We start from the raw sequence: 23556 nt of genomic DNA, 5'->3' as shown, positions 1-23556 counted from the left end.
ATTTTGACATCCACATTTGCTGTTAATTTACCTTCAAGGCAGAGGTACTAAAATCCTTATGTGTGGTATTTACAATTTGCCCCATGAAATAAAAATATAATTTCAGATAGTTTCTAGAATTAAATATCCCGAGCACTAAATCTATTTGTAAGTGTTTTTGGATAGTGTTCACATTATTTCACTGGGTGAAAACTGATTGTAGAGAATGAGTAAAACTCCCCAGTGCCCATTGAACTCAGACAGCTGCTACATTGGCCAATGAACAGACAGTTTACTAGCTTGAGTGATGTTGCTGGGGATTGGGCAGCGTTGGGAGGGAAGATGGCGATCAGTACAGTGGAACATGTTGTAGCTGATGCTGGAGCTTTCTTAAAGAACGCGCCTCTCCAGGTTAGTGAGTAACCCCTGCATTGCAGAAAGGAGCAGTAGGGAAACCTGCATCCTGCTGCACATCGTCTCTGTGTTTGTTTTTTTCAGGTCCTGGGTGTGGGATGAAACTCTGACAGGAGCTCAGGCTCTGCGCCCTCCCCCGGACCAGGGACCCCCCCCCCCCCCGAACCGGGCCAGGGGCTCCCCCCCCCCCAACCGGGCCAGGGACCCCCCCCCCCAACCGGGCCAGGGACCCCCCCCCCCCGGGCCAGGGACTCCTCCCCCCCCCCCGGGTTTGAATCTTGTTACAATGTAACTGGTCATATGTTGCAATTTATTCAACGTAGCAATCCCTGTCTGTACACAAGTCTCCCGATTTGAGGCCAACTTGAGGAATGCTGCACAGAATCAAAAAGAGATTGAGTGGGCATGGTGGCACAGTGGTTAGCACTGCTGCCTCCAAGCACTGGGGACTTGGGTTTGGTTCCCAGCTTGGGTCACTGTCTGTGTGTAGTCTGCATGTTCTCCATGTGTCTGCGTGAGTTTCCTCTGGGTGCTCTGGTTTCCTCCCATAGTCTGAAAGACGTGCTGGTTAGGTGCATCGGTCATACCAAATTCTCCCTCAGTGTACCTGAACAGGTGCCAGAGTGTGGCGACTAGGTGATTTTCACAGTAACTTCATTGCAGTGAGCCTACTTGTGACACTAGTAAATAAATGAACTTAAACTTTAGACAGAAGGATTGAAAAGTCAAATGCTGTTGCAGGACATTCTGAAGGGGGAGAATGTCAGTTGTCGTGGTCCATGTTGGGACCAATGACGTATCAGGAAAGAGAAATGAGATCCTGCAAAAGAAAAATAAAAAGCTGTATTTCAAAAGGTAGATTACTCCCCATGCCTTGCAATAATGAGTATTAGGAACAGAAGGATAAGATGGGGTGGCATGGTAGCACAGTGGTTAGCACTGTTGCTTCTTAGCGCCAGGGACCTGGGTTTGATTCCAGGCTTGGGTCGTTGTCTGTGTGGAGTTTGCATGTTCTCCCTTAGTCTGTGTGGGTTTCCTCCGAGTGTCCTAGTTTCCTCCCATACACCAAAGATGAGCAGGTTAGGCAGATTGACCATGATAAGTTAACCACTTAGTGCCCAGGGAAATGGAGGGTCTGAGTTGTGAGGAAAGATTGGAAAGACTGGGGCTGTTTTCCTTAGAACAGCAAAGTTTGACAGGTGTCCTGATAGAGGTGGATAAGATTATGAGGGGCACAGATAGGGTGGCTAGGAGGACATTTTCTTCATTAGTAGGGTGGTCAATAACCAGGGGCATGGAATTAAGATAAGACATAAAAGGCTGAGAGGGGTGTTGAGGAGAAACCTTTTCACCCAGAGGAAGTCTGGAACTCTGCTTGAAACGATGGTTGAATCAGAAACTCTCAGGACATTTAATAAGTATTTGGATATTCACTTGCACTGCCATAACCTCCAGGGCTATGGGCCAAGCACAGGAAAATTAGTGTAGTCAAATCTTTGTTGATCGATGTGGACGTGATGGGCTGAATGGTCACCTTTCCGTCTGAGCTGTAAACATCTAGGAATCTATGGAAAAACATTCTTTCGCGATGCTCACTAAATTTGTCACAATTTTTCTATCAGTCACCATGTGTAACTGTGGGAGTGGTACTAACCGGTCTAATTATGCACTTTGCTAAGTTTCATAAGTTGCTGTCAGCCTGGTACTAAACCCATAATCAGGCTCAAGTTGTCCAGACCAAACTACTGAGTGTGATTAGTCTCATCACCATGCACATATTACTGAGGCAGACTGATTAGTCAGTGCTCAAACCTGCCTCAGTATATTCGGGTATCAGATGATTGAGTTAGTCAATATATTCTTTACTGACTTTCAGTCTCCTATTGCTAGATGCGTAATCTTGAAGTTACAGATGAAGTTATTTGCTGTGCAATTTAACTTGTCACCACTCATTTGAAATATGAATTTACATTAATTTTAAATTCCAATTTCTACCCTCTTCTGATGATGCTGACTTCACCTGATGTACAGTTTATTGGATGTCAGGCTACAAAGCACCTCCTAAATGGTAATATTTGATGTGAGTGACCTAAGTAGCAAGTTTAGGCAAGTCATTCAGTAGAGGATTAGAATTGATCCTAATTTGTCCACACACCCTCACTTTCCAGTATGACTCATTGGTTACTGTGACTACAGCCTTTTGTCAAACCAAAATTTGGATGGGATGCAGAAAAGAGGCTTGATAGCCATTGTGATCACTGTAATGCTTCCATATCATCAAAACAAGGAAACATGAAAAAAGGACGTTTCTTTTTACAAGTTAGACTCTTGTCAGATTAACAGTTTTGAAGTTTCCAGTGCCTGTTCTACAATAATGCATGTGACAATTCCATGGATTTTACCCAGGCTGTGAGATGTGACCTTTTCGTCCTTTCACTTATAAACACTGAGGCTCTTGGTAGCATCTCCTATCGACCCAGCTAAAAACAACCAAATCAGCACATTCGCAACACTACCTGTGAGGGTGGCCTCAAGACAACATAGAACAGTACATCACAGTACAGGCCCTTGATGTTGTGCTGAACTTTGTCTGAAACCAAGATCAAGCTATCCCACTCCCTATCATTCTGGTGTGCTCCATGTGCCTATTCAATAACAGCTTGAAAGTTTCTAAAGTGTCCGACTCCACTATCACAGCAGGCAGTCTATTCCACACCCCAACCACTGTCTGAGTAAAGAACATCACAATGCATTTAATCACTTGATTACTAAGCAACTAAATGTTTGCTAAGTAGGATGACAATGTAGAATTGCATTATATTTTAAAAGATGTGGGTTATATTCAAGTGAAAAAGTAGTAATCCATTAAGTTTTGCATAATTTCCAAATGGTTATCAAGTGTGACCTATGGAATGAGTTGATACTTGGTAGATGTATAGAATCGAGCAATGTTTATTTGTTTGCTTATGCACACTTCATGATCAGTCTACTCATCCTTTAGCTGCAGAGTGGTACAAGATGGAGATATTTCAACAGAAAGTACTGGAAATACTCAGCAAGCCTGGCAACATCTGTGGAGAGAGGAGCAGAGTTGATGTTTCAGGTCAACAGTTTTTCATTGGAATTTGAAAGATTGACCCGAAATACTAACTTTCTCTCAGCCACAGATGCTGACAGATCTGCTGAGTACTTCCAGCATTTGGGACAACCACAGTGTTTTGCTTTTGTAAAAGAGATTTGAAAATTGGGATTTTAAAAAAATGAAATTAGTGTAAAGAAAATGAGAAATAGGTTTTAAAAAAAAGATAGTAGGGTAGGAAGGAGCAAATGCTTAAAGACAGCACCTTGGTGCAAAATTGTAAAGCATTTAACTACATTCCATATATAACTTCTGAAATATTGTTGTGTAGGCAAATGTGGAATTTAATTTGTGTATAGCAAGGTTGCACAAATGGCAAAAGAGATGAATGAACAGATAATCTATATTTTGTAACAGTTGAAGAGAGAAGTTGACATAGACATCAAGCACACCATTCAGTTCAGACATTATCATGGGACCTTCTATATACATCCCACTGTCTTTTTAATGCTGCCCTCCATTTGCCTGCAACATAAAAGGATATTTTAAGAGAGGAGTTTTAAGTTCTCAGATTTTTGGTTATGCATTTAATTGTTGAGCCAGGTCACAGAGTCATACAGCATAGAAACAGGTCCTTCAGCCCACAATGTCTATGGCGACCATCAAATATAAATCCGTACTAATCCCATTTATCTGCAATTGGACCATACCCTGCTACGCCTTGATGATTTAAGTGCTCGCCCAGAACCTTTTGAATGTTGTGAGAGTATCTGCCTTCACCCTCGCAGGCTGCAGATTCCATATTTCCATCATCCTCTGAGTTATAAAATAACTTCCTCAGATCCCCTCTGAATCACTTACTCCCCATCTTAAATCTAAGCCCTCTGGTCTTGGACACCTCTGCCATGGGTGATAGATTCTTATGGTCTGCCCTATCAATGTGTCTCATAATTTTGTACAACTCTTAATCAGATCCCCCTCTTTTCTGGGGAAAACAAACCCAGCCTATCTACTTTCTGCTCATAGCTAAAACTTTCTACCCCAAGCAGCATCCTGGTGAATCTCCTCTGCACCCTCTCCAGTGCAATCACATCCTTCCAATAGTGTGACGACCAAAACTATACACAATACTTCATCTGTGGCCTAACCAATGTCTAAGCTAATGAAGGCAAGCATTTCATGTGCCTTCTTCACCACCCTATCTATCTGTGCTGTCACCTTCAGAGATCTATGGCTTTATACACTAAAGTCCTTTTGTTCGTTCCTCAAGATCCCTTAGAGACCTAACATTCATTGTGTATATTCTGCTCTTATTAAACCTCCCAAATGCATCACCTCACACTCATCAGGATTAAATTCCATCTGCCATTGCTCTGCCTAATTTACAAGATGACCAATGTCAGTCTTTAGCCTAAGATTATCCTCCTCACTATCAACAGCACCACAAATTTCCATGTCATCTGCAGACTTACTAATTATACATTCTATGTTCACATCCAAGTTGTTCATGTATATAACAAACAGCAGGGGTCCAGTACCAATCCCTGTGGTACACCACTGGTACCACAGGGATACACATCTCCACATCATGTACTCCACTGATCATAGGTTTCCAATCACAAATACAGCCCTCCGCCATCACCCTTTGCCTCCTATCAACAAGCCAATTTTGGATCCAATTTGCCAACTTGCCTTGGATCCCATGGGCTCTAACTTTTTGGACCAGCCTTCTATTTGGGACCTTGTCAAAGGCCTTACTGAAGTTCATGTAAGCCATATCAACTGCGCTGTTCTCATCAATATATTTAATTACCCCTTCAAAAAAACGCAACTGAATTAGTTAAACAGGATCTCCTGCTAACAAATCCACTTATCAAATGAACAGTAGTGGACTTGAGATAAAATCAACAGAAATTGTTGTCTTTGCATTGTAGCTCTTACTTTAATTGGTTTTAGGAGTTTGGAAAAAACATCTACACACTAAGGGAGGTTGTGAATGAAATACGGGACAAGGAAACTAGACAAAGGCTGGCAGTTTTACCGTACCAGCTCTGTCTTAAAGAACCACTTCCTGAATATATCCGACAAGGTGAGTGATTCCCATGGCTTAAAGTGTTTAAAATTCTTACTTTGATTCCTAATGTTAAAGTTCTTGCTTTTTTGGTTTCAGTTTTTAATAAAATTGATATCATTGTGTAATAAAGGAAAGGAAACTCTTGCATTTATGTCACACATTATCAGAAGCAGTCCAAGATGCTTCATGTCAAGTGAATTAATTTGAAATGGCTCAATTGTGTTGGTGAGCACAGTAACCATTTACTTCCAGTGCCACCACAGTTAGTGGAAGGTGAACATTTTTTCAATAATGATCATAATATAATATGAGTTCAATGTTGTGTTTGAAAGGGAGAAATGTAAAGTAGCTGCTAAAATTCCAGATTTAGGTCAGGCTGACCTCACCAAGAAGATCAAACGGGTTAACACCCAGTTCAATGTGGCATCTCCACATCATGACTCATCAAGAAGAGACAGAGACAGGCAATTAGGCAAATCTATTATTGGGTAAGTTGATAGAGGATCAGCAGGAAGTGTTCAAAGAAAAACAGGAAATAATGAGAAAGATTAATAATGTGCTGGCCGTAATGTCTAGAGAATTCAATACAAGTGGATAAAAGTCATGTTGCAGCTATAGAAAGCCCTGATTCGACCACATCTCCACACCTTAGGGTATAATGGCTTTGAATGAGGTGTAGCATAGATTTATCAGAATTATACATGGATTCTAAGAGTTAAATTAATGAGGAGGCATTACAAAGAATTTAGACAGTTAAAAGGTGTAATGGCATGAAGTATCAACAAGGAGGCTGCTTTAATTGCAGTAATTTATTCAAACAACAATGAGGTGAAACTATTTATAGGCACAGCAACGACAAGACAGGGCTTTACTCCTTGAGTCATGGGCTCACAGTAGGAATCTGTTTACCCCCTGGACCCACCAGCTTTAGAACATAAGAAATAGGAGCAGGAGTAGGCCATCTAGCCCTTCGAGCCTGCCCCGCCATTCAATAAGATCATGGCTGATCTGTCGTGGCTCAGTTCCACATTCCCACCCTCTCCCCATAACCCTTAATCCCCTCTCTTATCAAAAACCCATCAACCCGCATCTTAAAAATATTTAGCGAGGTAGCCTCCACCACTTCAACGGGCAGAGAATTCCAGAGATTCACCACCCTTTGAGTGAAGAAGTTCCTCCTCAACTCCGTTCTAAACCGCCCCCCCCTTTATCTTGAGGCTGTGCCCCCTAGTCCTACTGTCCTTTCTGAGTGGGAAGAGTCTCTCCACCTCTATCCTATCCATCCCATTCATCATCTTATACGTCTCAATGAGGTCTCCCCTCATTCTTCTCAACTCTAACGAGTACAAGCCTAGTTTATTCAGCCTCTCCTCATAGCTCAACCCCTTCAACTCCGGCATCAGCCTAGTAAACCTCCTCTGCACTCCCTCCAAGGCCGAAATATCCTTGCGTAAGTACGGCGCCCAAAACTGCACACAGTACTCCAGCTGCGGCCTCACCAATGCCTTATACAGCCGCAGCAAGACCTCCCTACTTTTATATTCAATCCCCCTCGCTATGAAGGCCAGCATCCCATTAGCCTTCCTGACCACCTGCTGCACCTGCAGGCTGGGTTTTTGTGACTCCTGCACAAGGACCTCGAGGTCCCTCTGCACCGTCGCCTGCTGCAGTTTTTCTCCACGTAAGTAATAATCCTTCCTACCATTATTCCTACCAAAGTGGGCCACCTCGCACTTGCCAACATTAAATTCCATTTGCCATTTCCTGGCCCATTCGCCCAGCCTATCTAGATCCTTCTGTAGACTCTCCACACCCTCCGCACAATTTGCCGTTCCACCAATCTTGGTGTCATCAGCAAATTTCGACACCACACACTCGGTTCCCTCCTCCAGATCATCTATATAAATGGTAAATAGCTGAGGCCCCAGCACCGACCCCTGGGGCACTCCACTAGTCACCATCCGCCAATCCGAATAACACCCATTGACCCCCACTCTCTTCCTCCTATTTGACAACCAATCCTCTATCCACGCTAACACCCTACCCCCAACTCCATGTCCCCTGATCTTCTGCAGTAACCTCTTGTGAGGTACGTTGTCAAACGCCTTCTGAAAATCAAGAAAGACCACATCCACCGGCTCTCCTCTATCCACCGCCCTAGACACATCCTCATAGAGCTCCAGTAAATTTGTCAGACACGACTTCCCCTTAACGAAACCGTGCTGCATCTGCTCTATCAAGCAGTTCCCCTCAAGATGCCTTGCTATTTCCTCCTTGATGATGGATTCTAACATTTTACCTACAACAGACGTTAAACCAACAGGCCTATAATTCCCTGCCTTTTGCCTGGCACCCTTCTTAAACAACGGCGTAACATTAGTCGTTTTCCAATCTTCCGGCACTTCCCCGGAATCCAGCGACGTTTGGAAAATAACCACCAAGGCATCCACTATCACTTCCACCATTTCTTTCAGAACCCTTGGATGCATTCCATCCAGTCCTGGGGACTTGTCCACAATCAGTCCCTCCAGTCTGTCGAGCACCGCCTCTCTAGTAACAATAATGTCATTGAGACCCTCCAGTCCTACCACCTTTCCATCTCTAACACCCGGCAAAGTATTCACATCCTCCTCCGTGAAGACCGAAACAAAAAAGTTATTCAAGATCTCAGCCGTTTCCCCATCCCCTACCACTAAGTCCCCCTTCTCATCCTCTAAGGGTCCAATGTTCACCCTAGCCAGCCTCTTCCTTTTTATATATTTATAAAAACTCTTGCTATCCTTTTTTATATTAAGCGCTAGCCCAGCTTCATAGTTTCTCCTACCCTTCTTTATCAACTTCTTTGTCAATCTTTGTTGACATTTAAACCTCTCCCAATCCTCTTCTCGCCCACTACTCTTAGCTACTCTAAACGCCTCCGCTTTTAATTTAACACTTTCCTTCACCTCCTTCGTTATCCACGGCTTATTACCTCTCCTCCTACGGTCCTTTTTGACCATCGGAATAAATTTCTGCTGAGCATCAAGAAAGATCTCCTTAAAGATCCTCCACTGCTCCTCAGCAGACCTACCTTCCAACGCGCTCCCCCAGTCCACATTCGCCAATTCTTCTCTCATCCTACCGTACTCCCCTCTGTTCTTGTCAGTGGCCGAGGTTTGCGCGCTTTCAAGCAATAGGCCTCAGATGAAATGTGATCTGTGAATGATTGCCCCTTAAAGGGGACAGTGCTGCCACAAGGGATGATTGGAGTGGAGTTTTCAAAATGATAAGGGGAACACAAGGGTTGGCTAGGAAGAACCTATTTCCATTGGTTGAGGAGTCTAGAACTGTGGGACATTATCTAAAAATAAGAAACAAGCCCTTTGGAGATGAAATGTGGAAGTGTCTCTCTGTGCATTTTCTTCCACAAACTAATACAAGGCTGGTTAATTTTAAATCTGAAATTGATAAGATTTTTGCTAAGTTAAGGTATTAAATGATATGGGAAAGAACAGGTTTGTGGAGTTAGCTTGCAGATCGACCATGAATAGAGGAACAGGTTCAAGGAGCTAAATAGCTATGTTTTTAAATTTTATGGATTATTTTGTGCACTATCTAGCAAAAATATAGGCTGTTTGTATGATTTGGAGGGAGGCAGGAGGGACTGTGCCTCAAGCCAAAGGCTTGTGGATTCAATACACAATCTAATAAGTGCACTGAGGGATTGTTGCCTTGTTGATGTTCTCTTTTTTGCCAGATTGAGGTTCTTTCTGTTTTAGGCCAGCGGTTCTTGCACTGTTTCATCTATGGGTGACTTAGGCAGGGCCATCTTCTGGTCTGACCCCACCCATTATTACTTGAAAGTGCAAAAATAGCTCATCAGAGTTGATGGGAGGAATGGAGCTGCTTCAGCATCTATCAGGAGAGAAACGCAGTTCACGATTCAGATCATAGATCCTTCACTGGAACAGAAAGGAGGGAGAATGTGTTAGAGCAAAAGAAACTACATCAAAAAGTAGCAACCTTAGAAAATGACAAATGGCCTGGTGTGAGAGGGAGCGGGGTGTTTTGCATTGAGGCAATGCATAAGTATTCAAAATAAAAGAGAAGAAAGGATGGGGGTTTGAGATGGAGGAGAAAAATCAAAATCTAAATTTGCCAAACTCATATTTGATTCCTAAGGGCTATAATTAGAGGTTGAGATGCTGTTCTGCCAGCTTGTGCTGAACTTCACTGGAGCATGGTAGCAGGCCAAGGATGGACATGTGGGCATGAGAGCCAGGTGTCAAGTTAAAATGGCACACAGGAAGGTTGGGGGGTCATGCTTGCAAATTGTGTGAAGGTGTTCTCACACCCATTGCCACGTTGCTACTTTTTGTGGCAGTTTCTTCTGCTCTAATGCGTTCTCTCTCCTTTCAATTCTGATGAAGAGTCTATGACATGAAATGTTAACTCTGGTTCTCTCCTGTTAGGTGCTGGCAAATCTGCTGAGTTTTCCCAGCATCCTCTACTCTTGATTCAGATTCCAGACCTGTAGTATTTTGTTTATTTTACCAATAAGGTGAAGTCTTATTCCGTGCTGGAGAGTTGCATCCTGTTATCCGGCTCCACATTCAGCCAGTTCCTCCACTTTTTTCTGTTCCACATTTTGGAAAATTACATTCAGTTGTACGTTATAACAGCAGCAGAAGACTTGCTGATAAAACTATGTTGCTGCTTATGCTTACATGACTCATGCTGCACATGTGAGAGCTAATCTGGTTGTTTGACATCAAAGAGCAACACAGCACGGGAAACAGGCCCTTCGGCCCAACGAGCCCGTGCCGCCATCTTAACAATGTGTTTTTCCTCCTCCACCCTTGACCCATGTCTATGCTTATGGTACCCCCATTGGAAACCAAATTAAGGGGAGAATAATTTAGGGACAATTTGTTACACCAGTCAGCTTAAGAGCACATCTTTGGGGTGTGGGATGAAACCAGAGCACCCGGAGGAAACCCACAGGGAGAATGTGCAAACTCCCACAGACACTGGCCCAAATCCATGTATCTGCACAGCAAACAGTGATAGTCATGTGAGTGGTGAAGAAAACTTCTGGTCTCTTCCCTCAAATTATCTCAGCCATGGCGTGGTGACCAAGTGATTTGCATTTTGGACCAACCTGCAAATCACCTGGAGAATGCACTTTGGCCAGACTTTGAGAACCACTGGTTTAAGTTGACATAAAAGAACCCCATTTTACTGTTCAAAAAAAAGCAGGGTGATCTCCTGGTGTTGTGACCTCCAGTGTCACCAAAACAGATGAACTGTTTTCATCTCATCACTCTACATCCTGTAGAAATGGTCTGGGGCATTTGCTGACATAATACCAAAGCTAATTAATGAGGAAATCCTAAATGTGTGAAAAGCATTGCATAAATTCAAGTTTGCTCTTGGATTCAAAGATTTTTTAAAAAATTGTTTTTCAACATTTTCTTTACAGTAACTGAGTTTTCCAAAAAAACTGGAGACTATCCCAGTCTCTCAGCAACTGACATTAAAGTTCTGGCACTAACCTGTCAGCTTGAAGCTGAATTTGTGGGAATTGGTCACTTGAAAAAAGAACCTACACAAAAAGTAAGTTATTTGTTACCTTGAACTTTGTTTACTGATGGGCTGTTGTACTGTCTGAGCTGCAACAACCTCAGACTTCTATAGTTGCACAAAAGAACCTCAGATACATTGCTACATCATGTAAAACATAGAATGATTGCATTGTGGAAGACTTTCATTTTGCTTGGCTGTTACTTGTCTTGAGTATATACTGTAAACAAATGGTTTTAGTGCATCAATGAGCAATGTTGCAGACGTTTAAATGCGTTGGATATTTTTAAAATTCTAGAATGAGATCTTATGAGTCTGATGAGCAGCAAAAGATCAGCTGTCCCATCAGTTTTCCATCCTATGAACTTTGTTCAGTATTTCGGGTATAAATGTAGCACACAGGGCGGAATTTTCCTGTCCAGGCTGCCATGGGAATTGTAGTAGGTGGGACACGGACCATGCAAAGGTCCGTTGACCTGGAGTAGGATTTTCCAGCCTTGGGGCGAGTGCGGCCAGAAAATCCCACCCACAGGCTTCTGTTTATTTCTGAATTACAATTGGCCCTAGAACTGAAGGTGTGAAGCAGGACCAATAATTAAGTGATCACTAATTCATGGTTTTAAAAAAACTTTGTTACTAAGGAAATAAAAGTTACATGTACATGCTGTGCAAGTACACAATAGCTATATGGTTAATGAAAAATCTAAAGAAACTTTCTGTGTGGGCTGAGTCCGGAGCAATGAGCACGTGTTGCCATTTGCAGTGTCACTGTCAGGCGTCACGCTGCTGTTCTTGTTGCTTCACTATATACGTATTTCATGTCAGCAGTCCCATGTTTATCATGTGCAATAGAAATGTTAGACAGAGATGTTCAAACAAAATATAAAAAAAATCACTGATTATGGAAAATCCAAACAGTTCTTTTTGTTTTGGATAGATTGAAGTGAATACGACTTTAAGACATCCTGAGTCGCTGATCGATGTTGCAGGCTTTCACTTGCCATCTAAGGTAAAAAAAAATGCATCATTTAGAATCTTGTAAAAACTTTATGAACTGTATGTCAAGTAACAACCAATTGAAAGTTTTGTTGTACTGAATTCCAAATCTACATGATCAATGTATCGGACAACAAAGAATTATAATCTCTGGTTTTGTGACAAATATAATAAGAAGTCTCACAACACCAGGTTAAAGTCCAACAGGTTTATTTGGTAGCAAACGCCACTAGCTTTGTGACAAATACGAAAGCTTTTTGTACGAGACAAGGTTCCGTTAACAGCAAATAAAATGAATGGCCTGTTCTATTTTGCTCCTTTTGGTTGAAGATGACATTGGTCAGATTTTGGGATAACTCCATTCCGTTCTGTGAAAAAGATCATTTTTAAACTAACTCGGTGTTTGGACAAATAGACCACCTGGTCTAAAAGTACTGTCACTCTGCCTGGATTACACGCTGACCTCCTTGAGTGGAACTTGAATTTAAGAATTTTTAGTTACGTCTGCCAAATGCAGACGTTCTCCTGCATTTTGAACCCTAGGCCTTTTCTGTATCTTATCTGGTTAAAATTTATTGAATTCAACTTTTGAGATGGCCGCTTTAGCATTGAATTTGGGGTGTGTAGCTAGCCTACTAGTTAAAATTGGAAGCTGAAGACAGAAACTGAAGTAATGGGGTAATGGAAAATTAGGAGAAAGATAAAAGGGCTCATCGCTGAGAGGAACATGGTATTAAATTTTTGTCAATGCTGTTCAGAATTGATTACATTCGTCCAGATTTTTCCATGGATTTCTTGTGTTAAAAGAGTTTATAGTTGACCCCCTTACCAGTCTAACCAGTAGAGGCATCGTAAAGACCAGATGGGTTTGATCTGATTCCCAGAAAATGCTGAGTTATCTGATTTAAATGGGGACCAGAAAAAAACAAAAATAGTCAGTCCCTTCTTTGTGTGAGGACTGGAAGAAGATAGAATCAAACATCACTGCTGTGCCCTCCAAATACAAATAATCTGTGTAGATTTGCATTTTGATACTGCCAGTGGACTGCCAAACTGAAAAGAGTTTCCTCCCTCAGAAATCAAATTGATGTATTGATCAAGTTATCAAAACCTTTCGCTACTACAAAAACCCAGAGCTAAAATGTGATATTATTTGTGTCAAGCTAATCATTTTTGTTTACGTGGAAACAAAGAAGATAGGAGCAGGAGGAGACCCTTCGAACCTGCTCCGCCATTCACTACGAGCATGGCTGATTGTGCAACTCAATGGCCTAATCCTGCTTCTTCCGCTAACTTTTCCCATTCAGCCCAAGTTTAGACCTGAAGTCAGTTAAGACTATATTGACTTGCAGATCCCTGTAGAACTATTTGGCTCATCATTCTTACATAGTACTCAGTATTTAAGAACCGTGATACAGCAACTCTTGTGTTCAAGGCTGCAAAGTTTGTGATAATGCAGAAATGTAAGAATCGGTGAAAAGCCTTTTCTTTCTGTGCAGCAGCATCCAAAAAAAGATTGCCCAAAGGGAAATCATTCGTTCCCTTTAGATGCAGAGGAAGCTTGCCGTTCCACCAGTGCAAAACATCTCAGTGAATTGGCTGTGGTCGATTCATCAGAATTCAATACCTTTCAGTACTGGAGAAACCCTCTACCGAGCATTGAAGAAGACCTTCGAGACTTTCTGGTAAGCTGCTAATCGGATGAAATATCATTTGACCCGGAAACTTTGGGCGGAATTTTTTAGCTACGCTTGCCCCAAGACCAGAGAAATTCCACCCAAGGTCGGTGGACCTTTGCATGATTCACCCCTGCCAGCTATGATTCCCGTGGTGGGCAGGGTGGGAAAATTCTGACCTGTTGAATGTTTGCATTATTTTCTGTGCTTATTCCACAAACTAATGTGAATGTTTGTCAAAAAACATTGAATACCATCTAATCTTTAGCTTCTGAAAAAACAACTTAATTATGTTTTCTTTTGTTGCCTAACCAGAAACTGATGTGTTACCTTGCATTATTTAACAGGGCAAAGAGAATGTCTGCATTTCCATAGACAAACAATTTGAGCAACACCAAGAAGAACAATATGAGAGTGATGGGGAGGAGGATGAGGAAGAGGATGATGATGATGAGGATGTTGATGATGATGGGTGGATAACACCTAGTAATATTCAGCAAATCCTCCAGGATATGGGCTGCTCTGAGACAACAGTAAATGTCAAAGTTGGTTGTATGACTACAGATTTTGCCATGCAGGTATGGATGTTTCTTCTTTTAAGTTTTCAAACTATTTGACAGAAAACTCGTTATACTCGTTATACAGGTTTAACAGGCACTTAAACCTGTTGAAATCTTCAATGTTGTCCCCACAGATGATGTATAATCATTCAAGGTCCCACTGAGTTGATGAATATGCCCACATCCCAACAATGAGTAGAGATGATTAGAGGTTCTTGCGTGTATAGTTGAACTTTATTTTTTACTGAGAATATGAGGGGCTGAGGCCTATAGAGCAAGATATTCAAACAGAATGTGATAAATGCAAGTTCTTTGTTTTTATTCATAGAATGTCCTTATTCAGATGGGGCTTCACGTGATTTCCTTAAAAGGGATGCTTATAAAACAAGCAAGAAACCATATTCTGCGTTGTCATGCATGCTTCAAGTAAGTGTTGGGTGGTGTATATTGGAATGATTTTTGTGAAATTAAAACTAGACAATAACGTGCATCAAAAATAGGGAGTCCCCCTGGGGAATTTGGAGGATAAGTGCTTGCCTTACCACCAAAGGTGCAAAAAATGCAGTTGTTGGAAACCTGAAACTTTCAGCAGGTTAACCAGCACCTGTGAAGAACAATTAATCATGTAATCTCTGCATAATATAATGTAATATAGTGCAGTGAATCCTCATATAATGTTATGGGTGTGAACACTTTATCAAAACTGGAGGAGGTTACAGCTGAATACTATTAAAAAGTAAGGGGGGAGAAAATACAGATAATCTGTAAAATGTTTAAGTAGAAATCAGCATTTGGTTAAATGCCTGAAGTGATATTCACACGAGGTAATACCAGATCTAATAAAAGGGCAGCACAGTGTTTAGCACTGCTGCCTCACAGCTCCAGCTTCCCAGCTTGGGTCACTGTCTGAAGTTTGCATGTTCTCCCGTGTGTGGGTTTCTTCCCACTCTGGTTTCTTGCCACAGTCCAAAGATGTGTGGGTTAGGTGCATTGGCCATGCTAAATTGCCCCTTAGTGTCCCAGGATATGTAGGTTCAAGAGATTAATGGGGTAAATATGTGGGGTTATGGGATAGGGCCTGGGTAGGATTATTGTCGGTGCAGACTCAATGGACCAAATGGTCTCCTTCTGCACTGTAGGGATTCTAACCTCCTTCTAAGAATAGAGGCATTGAATGAATGTGTGAAAAACTGAGAAGAAGAGGGATGAAGCATGAAAACTGCCAGAATGGAGCAGGCTTCAGCAATCGAGAATTGTAGGAAAAGAAGGAAACCATCAAATCAATGGTGTAAACCACCCTACCAGCATGGTATTCCTGATGGTCGGTCCCTGCTCCATATATCAACCTGACCTTTGGTATGTTCAACCCCAGTCGACTATGAATTGAAGTGTTTTAATAGATTTTTAAGCTGGTGAAAGGATACAAATCTCAGAAACTATAAATTTTGATTATAGCGATCCAGTGTCGGTATCAATTAATCACTGAGCACAGGTAATATAGGTAACTGGGTATCCTCTTTTCTGACTCAATATTGTGCTTTAGCCCCAGGTTCAAAAGATCACCCCCCCTAATTAACATATTGCATGCTAAACACCTTCATTGCTCAGAATCACTGCTGACTTGGAGGAAGTTCTGTGATGTGTACTGACATGCATTGGAAATTAATCTCCCCATCATAGTCCAGCAGTGTTTAAAGTCATGTGTAACATTGCTAATGCAGCTGAACTAACCTGATTCTTGGTCATAGACCAATTCTGAGATAGAATTGGTAGATTAATTCTACCTCTGAGCCGTTAGGGGAAATCTACTATAGAAAGGCTATAAATGCTCCATAAATGTATAAATAAAGAGGAAAGGACAATGATGATAGCTAAGTTCAGTGATATGTAAACATACCTTTCTGATTGGCTTTAACAGGACTACAACTAATATGAATAAGACATTCTGCCCAAACTGTGGTAACAAGACTCTGAAGAAGGTAGCAGTGACCATAAATGAGGATGGCAGTATTCATATGCATTTTTCAAAAAACCCAAAAGTGCTGAATGCACGAGGACTGAGGGTAAGATCGCTTCTTTTTGTTAATATTATAAAATGTGAAGAATATTTCTGTGATGTTACTAAACTTTTCTGCTCTATTTATCCTGCATTAGAAAACTGCTTGTTAACTGAAAGTGAAACATGGATCTTAATGAAACCTTTACTTAAGTTATTTCCTTCATATTCATTTCATAAAAAGGTCTTTTTAAAGTTCCATAATCATTAGACCAAAACACACCTTTTTAAATGTGCTGTTTTTAATAACTGCTCCGGAACCAACATTGCAAGAGTGTTGCTCAACAATGCATGGGAGGGAAGTAAATCAATTCTCTACGATCACTGGGAGGAGCAGTAAGACCTGAAGTGATGAAATTGAAATGTTTACATTTTTTAATTCCCCTCCTCCCTTATTATCATCTTGATTTTAAAAAAAATTCATGGGGTGTGGGCACCGTTGGCTGGGTAGCATTTATTGCCCAACCCTAATTGCCCTTTTACTGAGTGGTAGGCCATTTCAGAGTCCAACACATTGCTGTGGACCTGGGATCACATGTCGGCCAGACAAGGTAAGAATGGCAGATTTCCTTCCCTAAAGGACATTAGTGAACCTGATGGGTTTTTATGATAAATCTTGTTTCAAAGGAAAGAATGTTTCCTTTTTAAGAACAACATTTCTTTTGATAAACTACAGTTCACCTATATTTCAAAAAGCTAATTATGAATGCCAGATCTGGCTTAATACATCCATATAATAAGTATTCTCATTAAAATTGTTTATTTGAATTCTCCCCCCAATAGTACACTCTTCCAATGCCACGTGGTGGGAAACATGGCAATAATCCACATTTGACTGAAGACCAGAACTTCCCTCAGCAACGACTGTCCAAAAAGGCTAGGCAGAAGACAAATGTTTTTGACCCAGATTATGTTGCAGGAGTTTCTCCATTTGTGGAGAATGACATCTACAGCAGAGCTGCCCATTTAAGTATTCGGGACAACAGAGTTGGAGCTGGGAGAAGGAGGATGAATCCAAATGCTGCATCAAAAAAGTTTGTTAAGAAGAAATAAATATTTTTTTCAACTATTATACTCCAATTTTTCAGTATCTTACTAGGATTTTCAATCATTATGTTGTAAAGCTATTTATGTATTATGTAAAATCAACAAAGGTTATTATCATCAGTACTCCTTGAATATATGACTCTTGCAAACATTTTCAAAAGATGCTTGAAACTAGAAACCTTATATGCATTTAATGTCTTCTATTAAAGTTATATTTATACTTGTCTTGCTGGAGGAAGAAGGTTTAGTAGTCAACATAATGCATATCTTCAACCACATGCATCTTGCATCCTAGCATAAAAATATTCCTGTGGAATTGGCTCCTGAAACAGTTTGGCTATACTCACAGTGACTGAAAACTTCAGTATAAATAAATTTAATACATTCACTATTTTTCTTGTTTAATTGTTTCATCAATTTTTTTTAGAAATTTTCCTCTTAGGTATATTTAATGTGCATTTATGACAGAATCTTTTCGGTTCAGTAACATCAAAAGTTATTACTTTGTTGATTTTTTTTTAATTCTGTTTGACAAACATGAAGATTTATCTAAATCTTTTAGGGATGGGTACAAATAATGTATTAGCATTCCTTTAATGTGTGCTCTACATTAGAGAGGCAGTTTTGTGCACGTTGCAGTAAAGAAATTCAATGTGCACACCTTAATATCATTTCTGAAAATACTGAGGGTAAGGCTTTTTGCAGAATAGAAATCTCAGATTTCGCAGCTTACCTCTAGACTTGTTTCTGTCGCTTGTTCTGAACTGATTGCTACAAATAGTTTGATGGATACTTAACTGCAATTACAATGCCTGATTATATAATGACATAGAAATCCAATCAGCTAAGTAATTCCCTTTTCACACGTAATTTCCTTGGGTGGTGATAAAAATGAGGCATTGCATCTTGCTTCAGATTTCACTTTCGTCCCTTGGATTTATAAATGGAAGAAGTATCTTTTCAGAGTAGCAATTAGAGCAGTTGCATTAATTAAAGTAGCAATTACTGTGGTAGTGATAAATATAATGGCAGAAGGTGACTTTAAACCAAATGAATTTTATATTTACAATATTTGTGTAGGTGAAGGCAAGTCTTTAAACTTACTGAAGTAGGTTAATGAAGAGTTAAATATTGTATTCACTGTTTTACATTGAAAAATGTTTTGTACACTTTAGATCTATATAAATGGATTCATGAATAATTATAGCATTGGCTTCATTTTAATGTCATATTATGATGTTGAGTGTGGTGTTAAAGCTGCATAACTCAGGAAGTAATTCAGCCGCAGTAATTGTACACAGATTTGCTAAATCTCAATGGTGGGAAGTGGGTGTTTTAAGGTCGACAGATGCGGATATTTGAGTAACATACATTGCTAAGCTAAAACTGGGAATATTTTTATTTCAATTTTATCTTGAAAACATATGCACAGTATTCTATCTGGACTATTTTTCTGCCTTGGATTCATTGTGTCCATCTTTGTTTGAAGAATTTTGATTTTGTTTTACAGTTTGATAGTGGATATAAAGTTTATTAGTCACAAGTAAGGCATTCATTAATACTGCAATGAAGCTACTGTGAAATTACCCTAGTGTCCACAGTCTGCCGCCTGTTCAAGTCAATGCACCTAACTAGCATGTATTTCAGAATGTGGGAGGAAACCCACACAGACACAGGGAGAATGTGCAAACTCCACACAGACAGTGACCTAAGCCAGGAGTCGAACCCGGGTCCCTGGCGCTCTGAAGCAGCAGTGCTAATTGCTGTGCCACTATGACACCCCATTCAGTTGATACCTAACCAATAATTTATAAAAAGTTTGGTGTGCTTCTATTTATCCCCTATGTTTTTAATAGCTTTATTAACTTACCTGCCACCTTTTAAGATTTATACATGTGAACAGTCAGGTCTCTTGTTCCTGTACTTAGATTTGGGGATGTACATACTGTCTAGAATAATTTCTTATTTTAAATGGTACCTGCACAGGTCAGAGTGCACACAATAAAACACGCATATCAAATAGAAGAGGAAATAGTGCCAGAGAACTAACATTCTTACATAGAAAAAAGGCAATTAAAAATGTGATCCATAGACCAATCAATTTATTGTAAATATTAGGAAGGATACTGGATCTAAACTAAGTGATAGAACTAGAAATAGGTATTTCAAAAATCATAGGAACAGCAGTGGACCATTCAGCCTGTGAAGCTTGCTCTTTCATCCCATTAGATCATTGCTGATCAAATACCAGCTCTATCTCCATATTCCTTGATGTTATTTATTAGTCTACAGAATATTATTTTCTGTCTTGATTGTGCTCAATATTTGATCTTCCACAACCCCCTGAAGTGGCAAGTTCTAAAGATTCACCACCCTCTTGAGTGAAGAAATTCCTCCTCTGTTGTACTGTTTAGTGCCCTATGAGTAACTCTTACTACTGTTAACTGTCCATAAGTATTGGTTGCACCCAAAGTGCTTTTAAATCTTGGTCTTTTGATCTAAGATCCTCTCTAATATACTGATCTTCCTCCTTATTAAGAGGGCTACCCTATCTCCTCTCGTTTCTAAATGATGGCTCTCCTTGGATATTTAGTTCCCAGTTTTGGTCACCCTGTAGCCACGCCATGTCTCTATAATGGTAATTAAATCATATCCATTTACCTCAATTTGTCCTTTTGCTGTGAATGCTGCGTGTGTTTGAATAAGTGTGTCTTTATTTCACTGAAAGGACTCTTAAAAAGCTGAAGTTGCACTTAATTTGTTGAAGAGTTATAGTAAACCTGGATAATGTAGTCATTTACTTGGAGTTTCAAGAGATCTTCAATAAATATCACACAGCAGCGTGACAATGGGGCACATGGAATCAATAAGGTGGCAAATAGCTGAATGGATAGAAATTTGGCCTAGAATAGAAAGTAGGAAGCTATAAGAACATAAGAAATAGGAGCAGGAGTAGGCCATCTAGCCCTTTGAGCCTGCCCTGCCATTCAATAAGATCATGGCTGATCTGAAGTGGATCAGTTCCACTTTCCTGCTTTCTCCCCATAACCCTTAATTCCCTTGTCTGTCAAAAACCTATCTACCCGTGACTTAAATATATTTAGTGAGGTAGACTCCACCACTTCAACAGGAAGAGAATTCCAGAGATTCACCACTCTTTGAGTGAAGAAGTTCCTCCTCAACTCCATTCTAAACTGCCCTCCCCCCTCCTTATCTTGAGGCTGTGCCCTCTAGTCCTGGTGTCCTTTCTGAGCGGGAAGAATCTCTCTACCTCAAAGCTAAGGCAAAGGGTAGCTTATTCAGCTTTGGGGAAGATAGCAGCAATCAGTGCTGTGACCATTATTATTCATAATTTAATGATTAGGACTTAGGAAAGTAACTCAATAGCACAATTCACAGACAATGCCAAACAGGGTGGGGACTGGGATATCTTCATGAATACATCAGAAAACTAGCAGATTGGCAGGTAAGTAATAATTGAACTTAAATAAATTAGATGATACACTTGTGTGGGTGATGTTTATATTTGTCCTTTGATTTAGAAAATAAATTGATGTACATGTGTAAATGGACCTAGGGATAAAGGTGAACAAATCAGCAAAAGCAAGATCTGAGCCATAATTATGTAAATTCCCATAGCATTCTTGTTGGCCCTCTTGCTGGGTTGATTTACAACAGCCCATCATTATTTTCCTCAGATTAGAGGAGTACATTGTGCTGACCTTGATCCTTTCCTCACCTAATACTGTAGGTAGCAATAGTGATTAGGAGTGGGATTTGTAAATGATTCCCAACCTCCTCATTGGTTGTAATATCTTTATTATTCATGGGAAGTGGGCATCCTTGGCCGGGCCAACAGTCATTGCACATCTCTTATTCTCATTGAAAATGTGATTTGCTTTCTTGAACCTCTGCAATTCTCCTGATTTAGGTGCACCCACAGTGCTGTGAAGCAGGTAACTTCAGAAGTTTGACCCAGGAGCGGCAGTATACTTCCAATCAATCAGGATGGTGGGTGGCTTGGAGGGGAACCTCCAAGTGGTGGTGTACCTATGTGTTTGCTGCCCTTGTCCTTTTAGATGGTAGCAGTTGGAAGGTACTTTCTAAGGAACCTTGGTGAGTTCCTGCAGCACATCTTGTAGATGGTGCAAACTGCTGCTACTGTACATCAGTGATGGAGTGACTGAATGTTTGCAAATGGCCTGTCAAATCAAGCAAACTCCTTTGGCCTGGAGAATGTCAAGCTTTGAGTAATATTGGAGCTGTACTCATCCAGGCAAATGGGAAATATTCCTTCACACTCCTGACCACAGGATTCCTAGCCTCCTACCTGCTCTTGTAGCCATAGTATTTAAAAGGCTGGTGTTAGGGATATAAACATGGATAGAGAATTGATTAATTAACAGGAAACAAAGTCAGGATAAATGGCTTATTTTTCAGGATTGTAACTAATGGAATGTCACAGAGATCAGTGCTAGGACTTCAAATGTTTGTAATCTATGTTAATGATTTAAGGGACAGACTACATTGTAGCCAAATTTGCTGATGACAAATTTACATAGAAAAGCAAGTTGCAAGGATACATAAGTTTGCAAAGTGATTATAGATAGGTTAAATGCGTGAGTAAAAATTTGCCAGATGGACTCTGTGGGAAAATGCAAGGTAACAGGAAAAATCCAAAAGTAGCATATTTAAATAGGGAATACAGAGTAATCTTGATATCCTTGTCCATGGATCACAAAGTTAGCATATAGGTACAGCAAGTAATTAGGAAGACATGGAGAAAGTTGGCCTTTATTGCAAGGAGGATGGAGTATAAAAGTAAAGAAGTCTTGATGAAATAGTACAAGACATTGGTGAGTCTATACCAGAGAACTGTTAAGTTTTGGTCGCCTTAAGGATATAATGTAAAGTTTATAAAGCTTGATTCCAGTGTGGAGGAGTTATCTTTGAAGAATGGGTCAAGTACATTAAGCCTAAACTCCTTGGAGTTCAGAAGAATGAGAGGTGAGCTTATAAGATGCAGGCTGGAGGGGGAGGGGGCAGGGGAGCAGGCTTCACAGAGTACATACAAGAGGATGTTTTCTGTTGTGGGGAATCTAGAACTAGGGGCACAGTTTAAAAGGAAGGGGTCATTTAGCTCCATTTAGGACTTGTATTCAAGGTCAAACGAGACAGGTTTTTGACCTACAAGGGAGTCAAGGGATATGGGATTGGGAGGGAGGGGAGAGGGAGAGACAAGGAAGTGGACCTTACTGAATGGCAGAGCAGGTTCACAGAGTCCTTAAAGTTGTACAAGTATTTATCATCCAGGAGTTCTATGAGGATGTGTCTAGGGCAGTGGATAGAGGAGAGCCGGTGGATGTGGTCTTTCTGGATTTTCAGAAGGCGTTTGACAAGGTACCTCACAAGAGGTTATTGCAGAAGGTCAGGGGACATGGAGTTGGGGGTAGGGTGTTAGCGTGGATAGAGGATTGGTTGTCAAATAGGAGGCAGAGAGTGGGGGTCAATGGGTGCTATTCGGATTGGCGGTTGGTGACTAGTGGGGTGCCCCAGGGGTCAGTGCTGGGGCCTCAGCTATTTACCATTTATATAGATGATCTGGAGGAGGGAACCGAGTGCAGGGTGTCGAAATTTGCTGATGACACCAAGATTGGGGGAAAGGCAAATTGTGCGGAGGGTGTGGAGAGTCTGCAGAAGGATCTAGATAGGCTGGGCGAATGGGCCAGGAAATGGCAAATGGAATTTAATGTTGGCAAGTGTGAGGTGGTCCACTTTGGTAGGAAGAATGGTAGGAAGGACTATTACTTACGTGGCGAAAAACTGCAGCAGGCGACGGTGAAGAGGGACCTCGGGGTCCTTGTGCATGAGTCGCAAAAACCCAGCTTGCAGGTGCAGCAGGTGGTCAGGAAGGCGAATGGGATGCTGGCCTTCATAGCGAGGGGGATTAAATATAAAAGTAGGGAGGTCTTGCTGCAGCTGTATAGGGCATTGGTGAGGCCGCAGCGGGAGTACTGTGTGCAGTTTTGGGCGCCGCACCTGCGCAAGGATATTTTGGCCCTGGAGGGAGTGCAGAGGAGGTTTACTAGGCTGATACCGGAGTTGAGGGGATT

General features: G+C 41.0%; 1 protein-coding gene across 2 annotated transcripts; it reads left to right on the top strand.

Moving 5' to 3' along the window:
- The first annotated feature begins 310 nt into the window (after positions 1 to 310).
- Positions 311 to 17733, top strand: nob1 (NIN1 (RPN12) binding protein 1 homolog). Of its 2 annotated transcripts, none has more exons than XM_080188088.1 (9): positions 311 to 390; positions 5429 to 5561; positions 11008 to 11141; positions 12046 to 12117; positions 13607 to 13789; positions 14128 to 14358; positions 14669 to 14766; positions 16259 to 16403; positions 17180 to 17733. In XM_080188088.1, exons 1-9 carry the CDS (start codon positions 322 to 324, stop codon positions 17447 to 17449), a joined length of 1335 nt encoding a protein of 444 aa, XP_080044214.1. In that variant the 5' UTR covers positions 311 to 321; the 3' UTR covers positions 17450 to 17733. The 2 variants fall into 2 exon arrangements, with proteins under 2 accessions (XP_080044214.1, XP_080044212.1); XM_080188086.1 differs by having other exon boundaries at positions 13604 to 13789.
- The last annotated feature ends 5823 nt before the right edge of the window (positions 17734 to 23556 follow it).

Source organism: Carcharhinus amblyrhynchos, chromosome 4, assembly GCF_965287045.1.
Source record: "Carcharhinus amblyrhynchos chromosome 4, sCarAmb.v2.hapA, whole genome shotgun sequence".
NCBI classification, from domain to species: Eukaryota; Metazoa; Chordata; class Chondrichthyes; order Carcharhiniformes; family Carcharhinidae; genus Carcharhinus; species Carcharhinus amblyrhynchos.
Note: the sequence above shows the minus strand (reverse complement) of the source record. Positions and strands in the feature narration are given on the sequence as shown.

Excerpts from the sequence above, each read along its gene's own strand:
- nob1 (XM_080188086.1), top strand. The coding sequence starts at position 322 with ATGGCGATCAGTACAGTGGAACATGTTGTAGCTGATGCTGGAGCTTTC. Across the intron at positions 13,790-14,127 it reads AAGACCTTCGAGACTTTCTG|GGCAAAGAGAATGTCTGCAT; the intron begins GTAAGCTGCTAA and ends ATTATTTAACAG. Across the intron at positions 14,767-16,258 it reads CGTTGTCATGCATGCTTCAA|GACTACAACTAATATGAATA; the intron begins GTAAGTGTTGGG and ends TGGCTTTAACAG.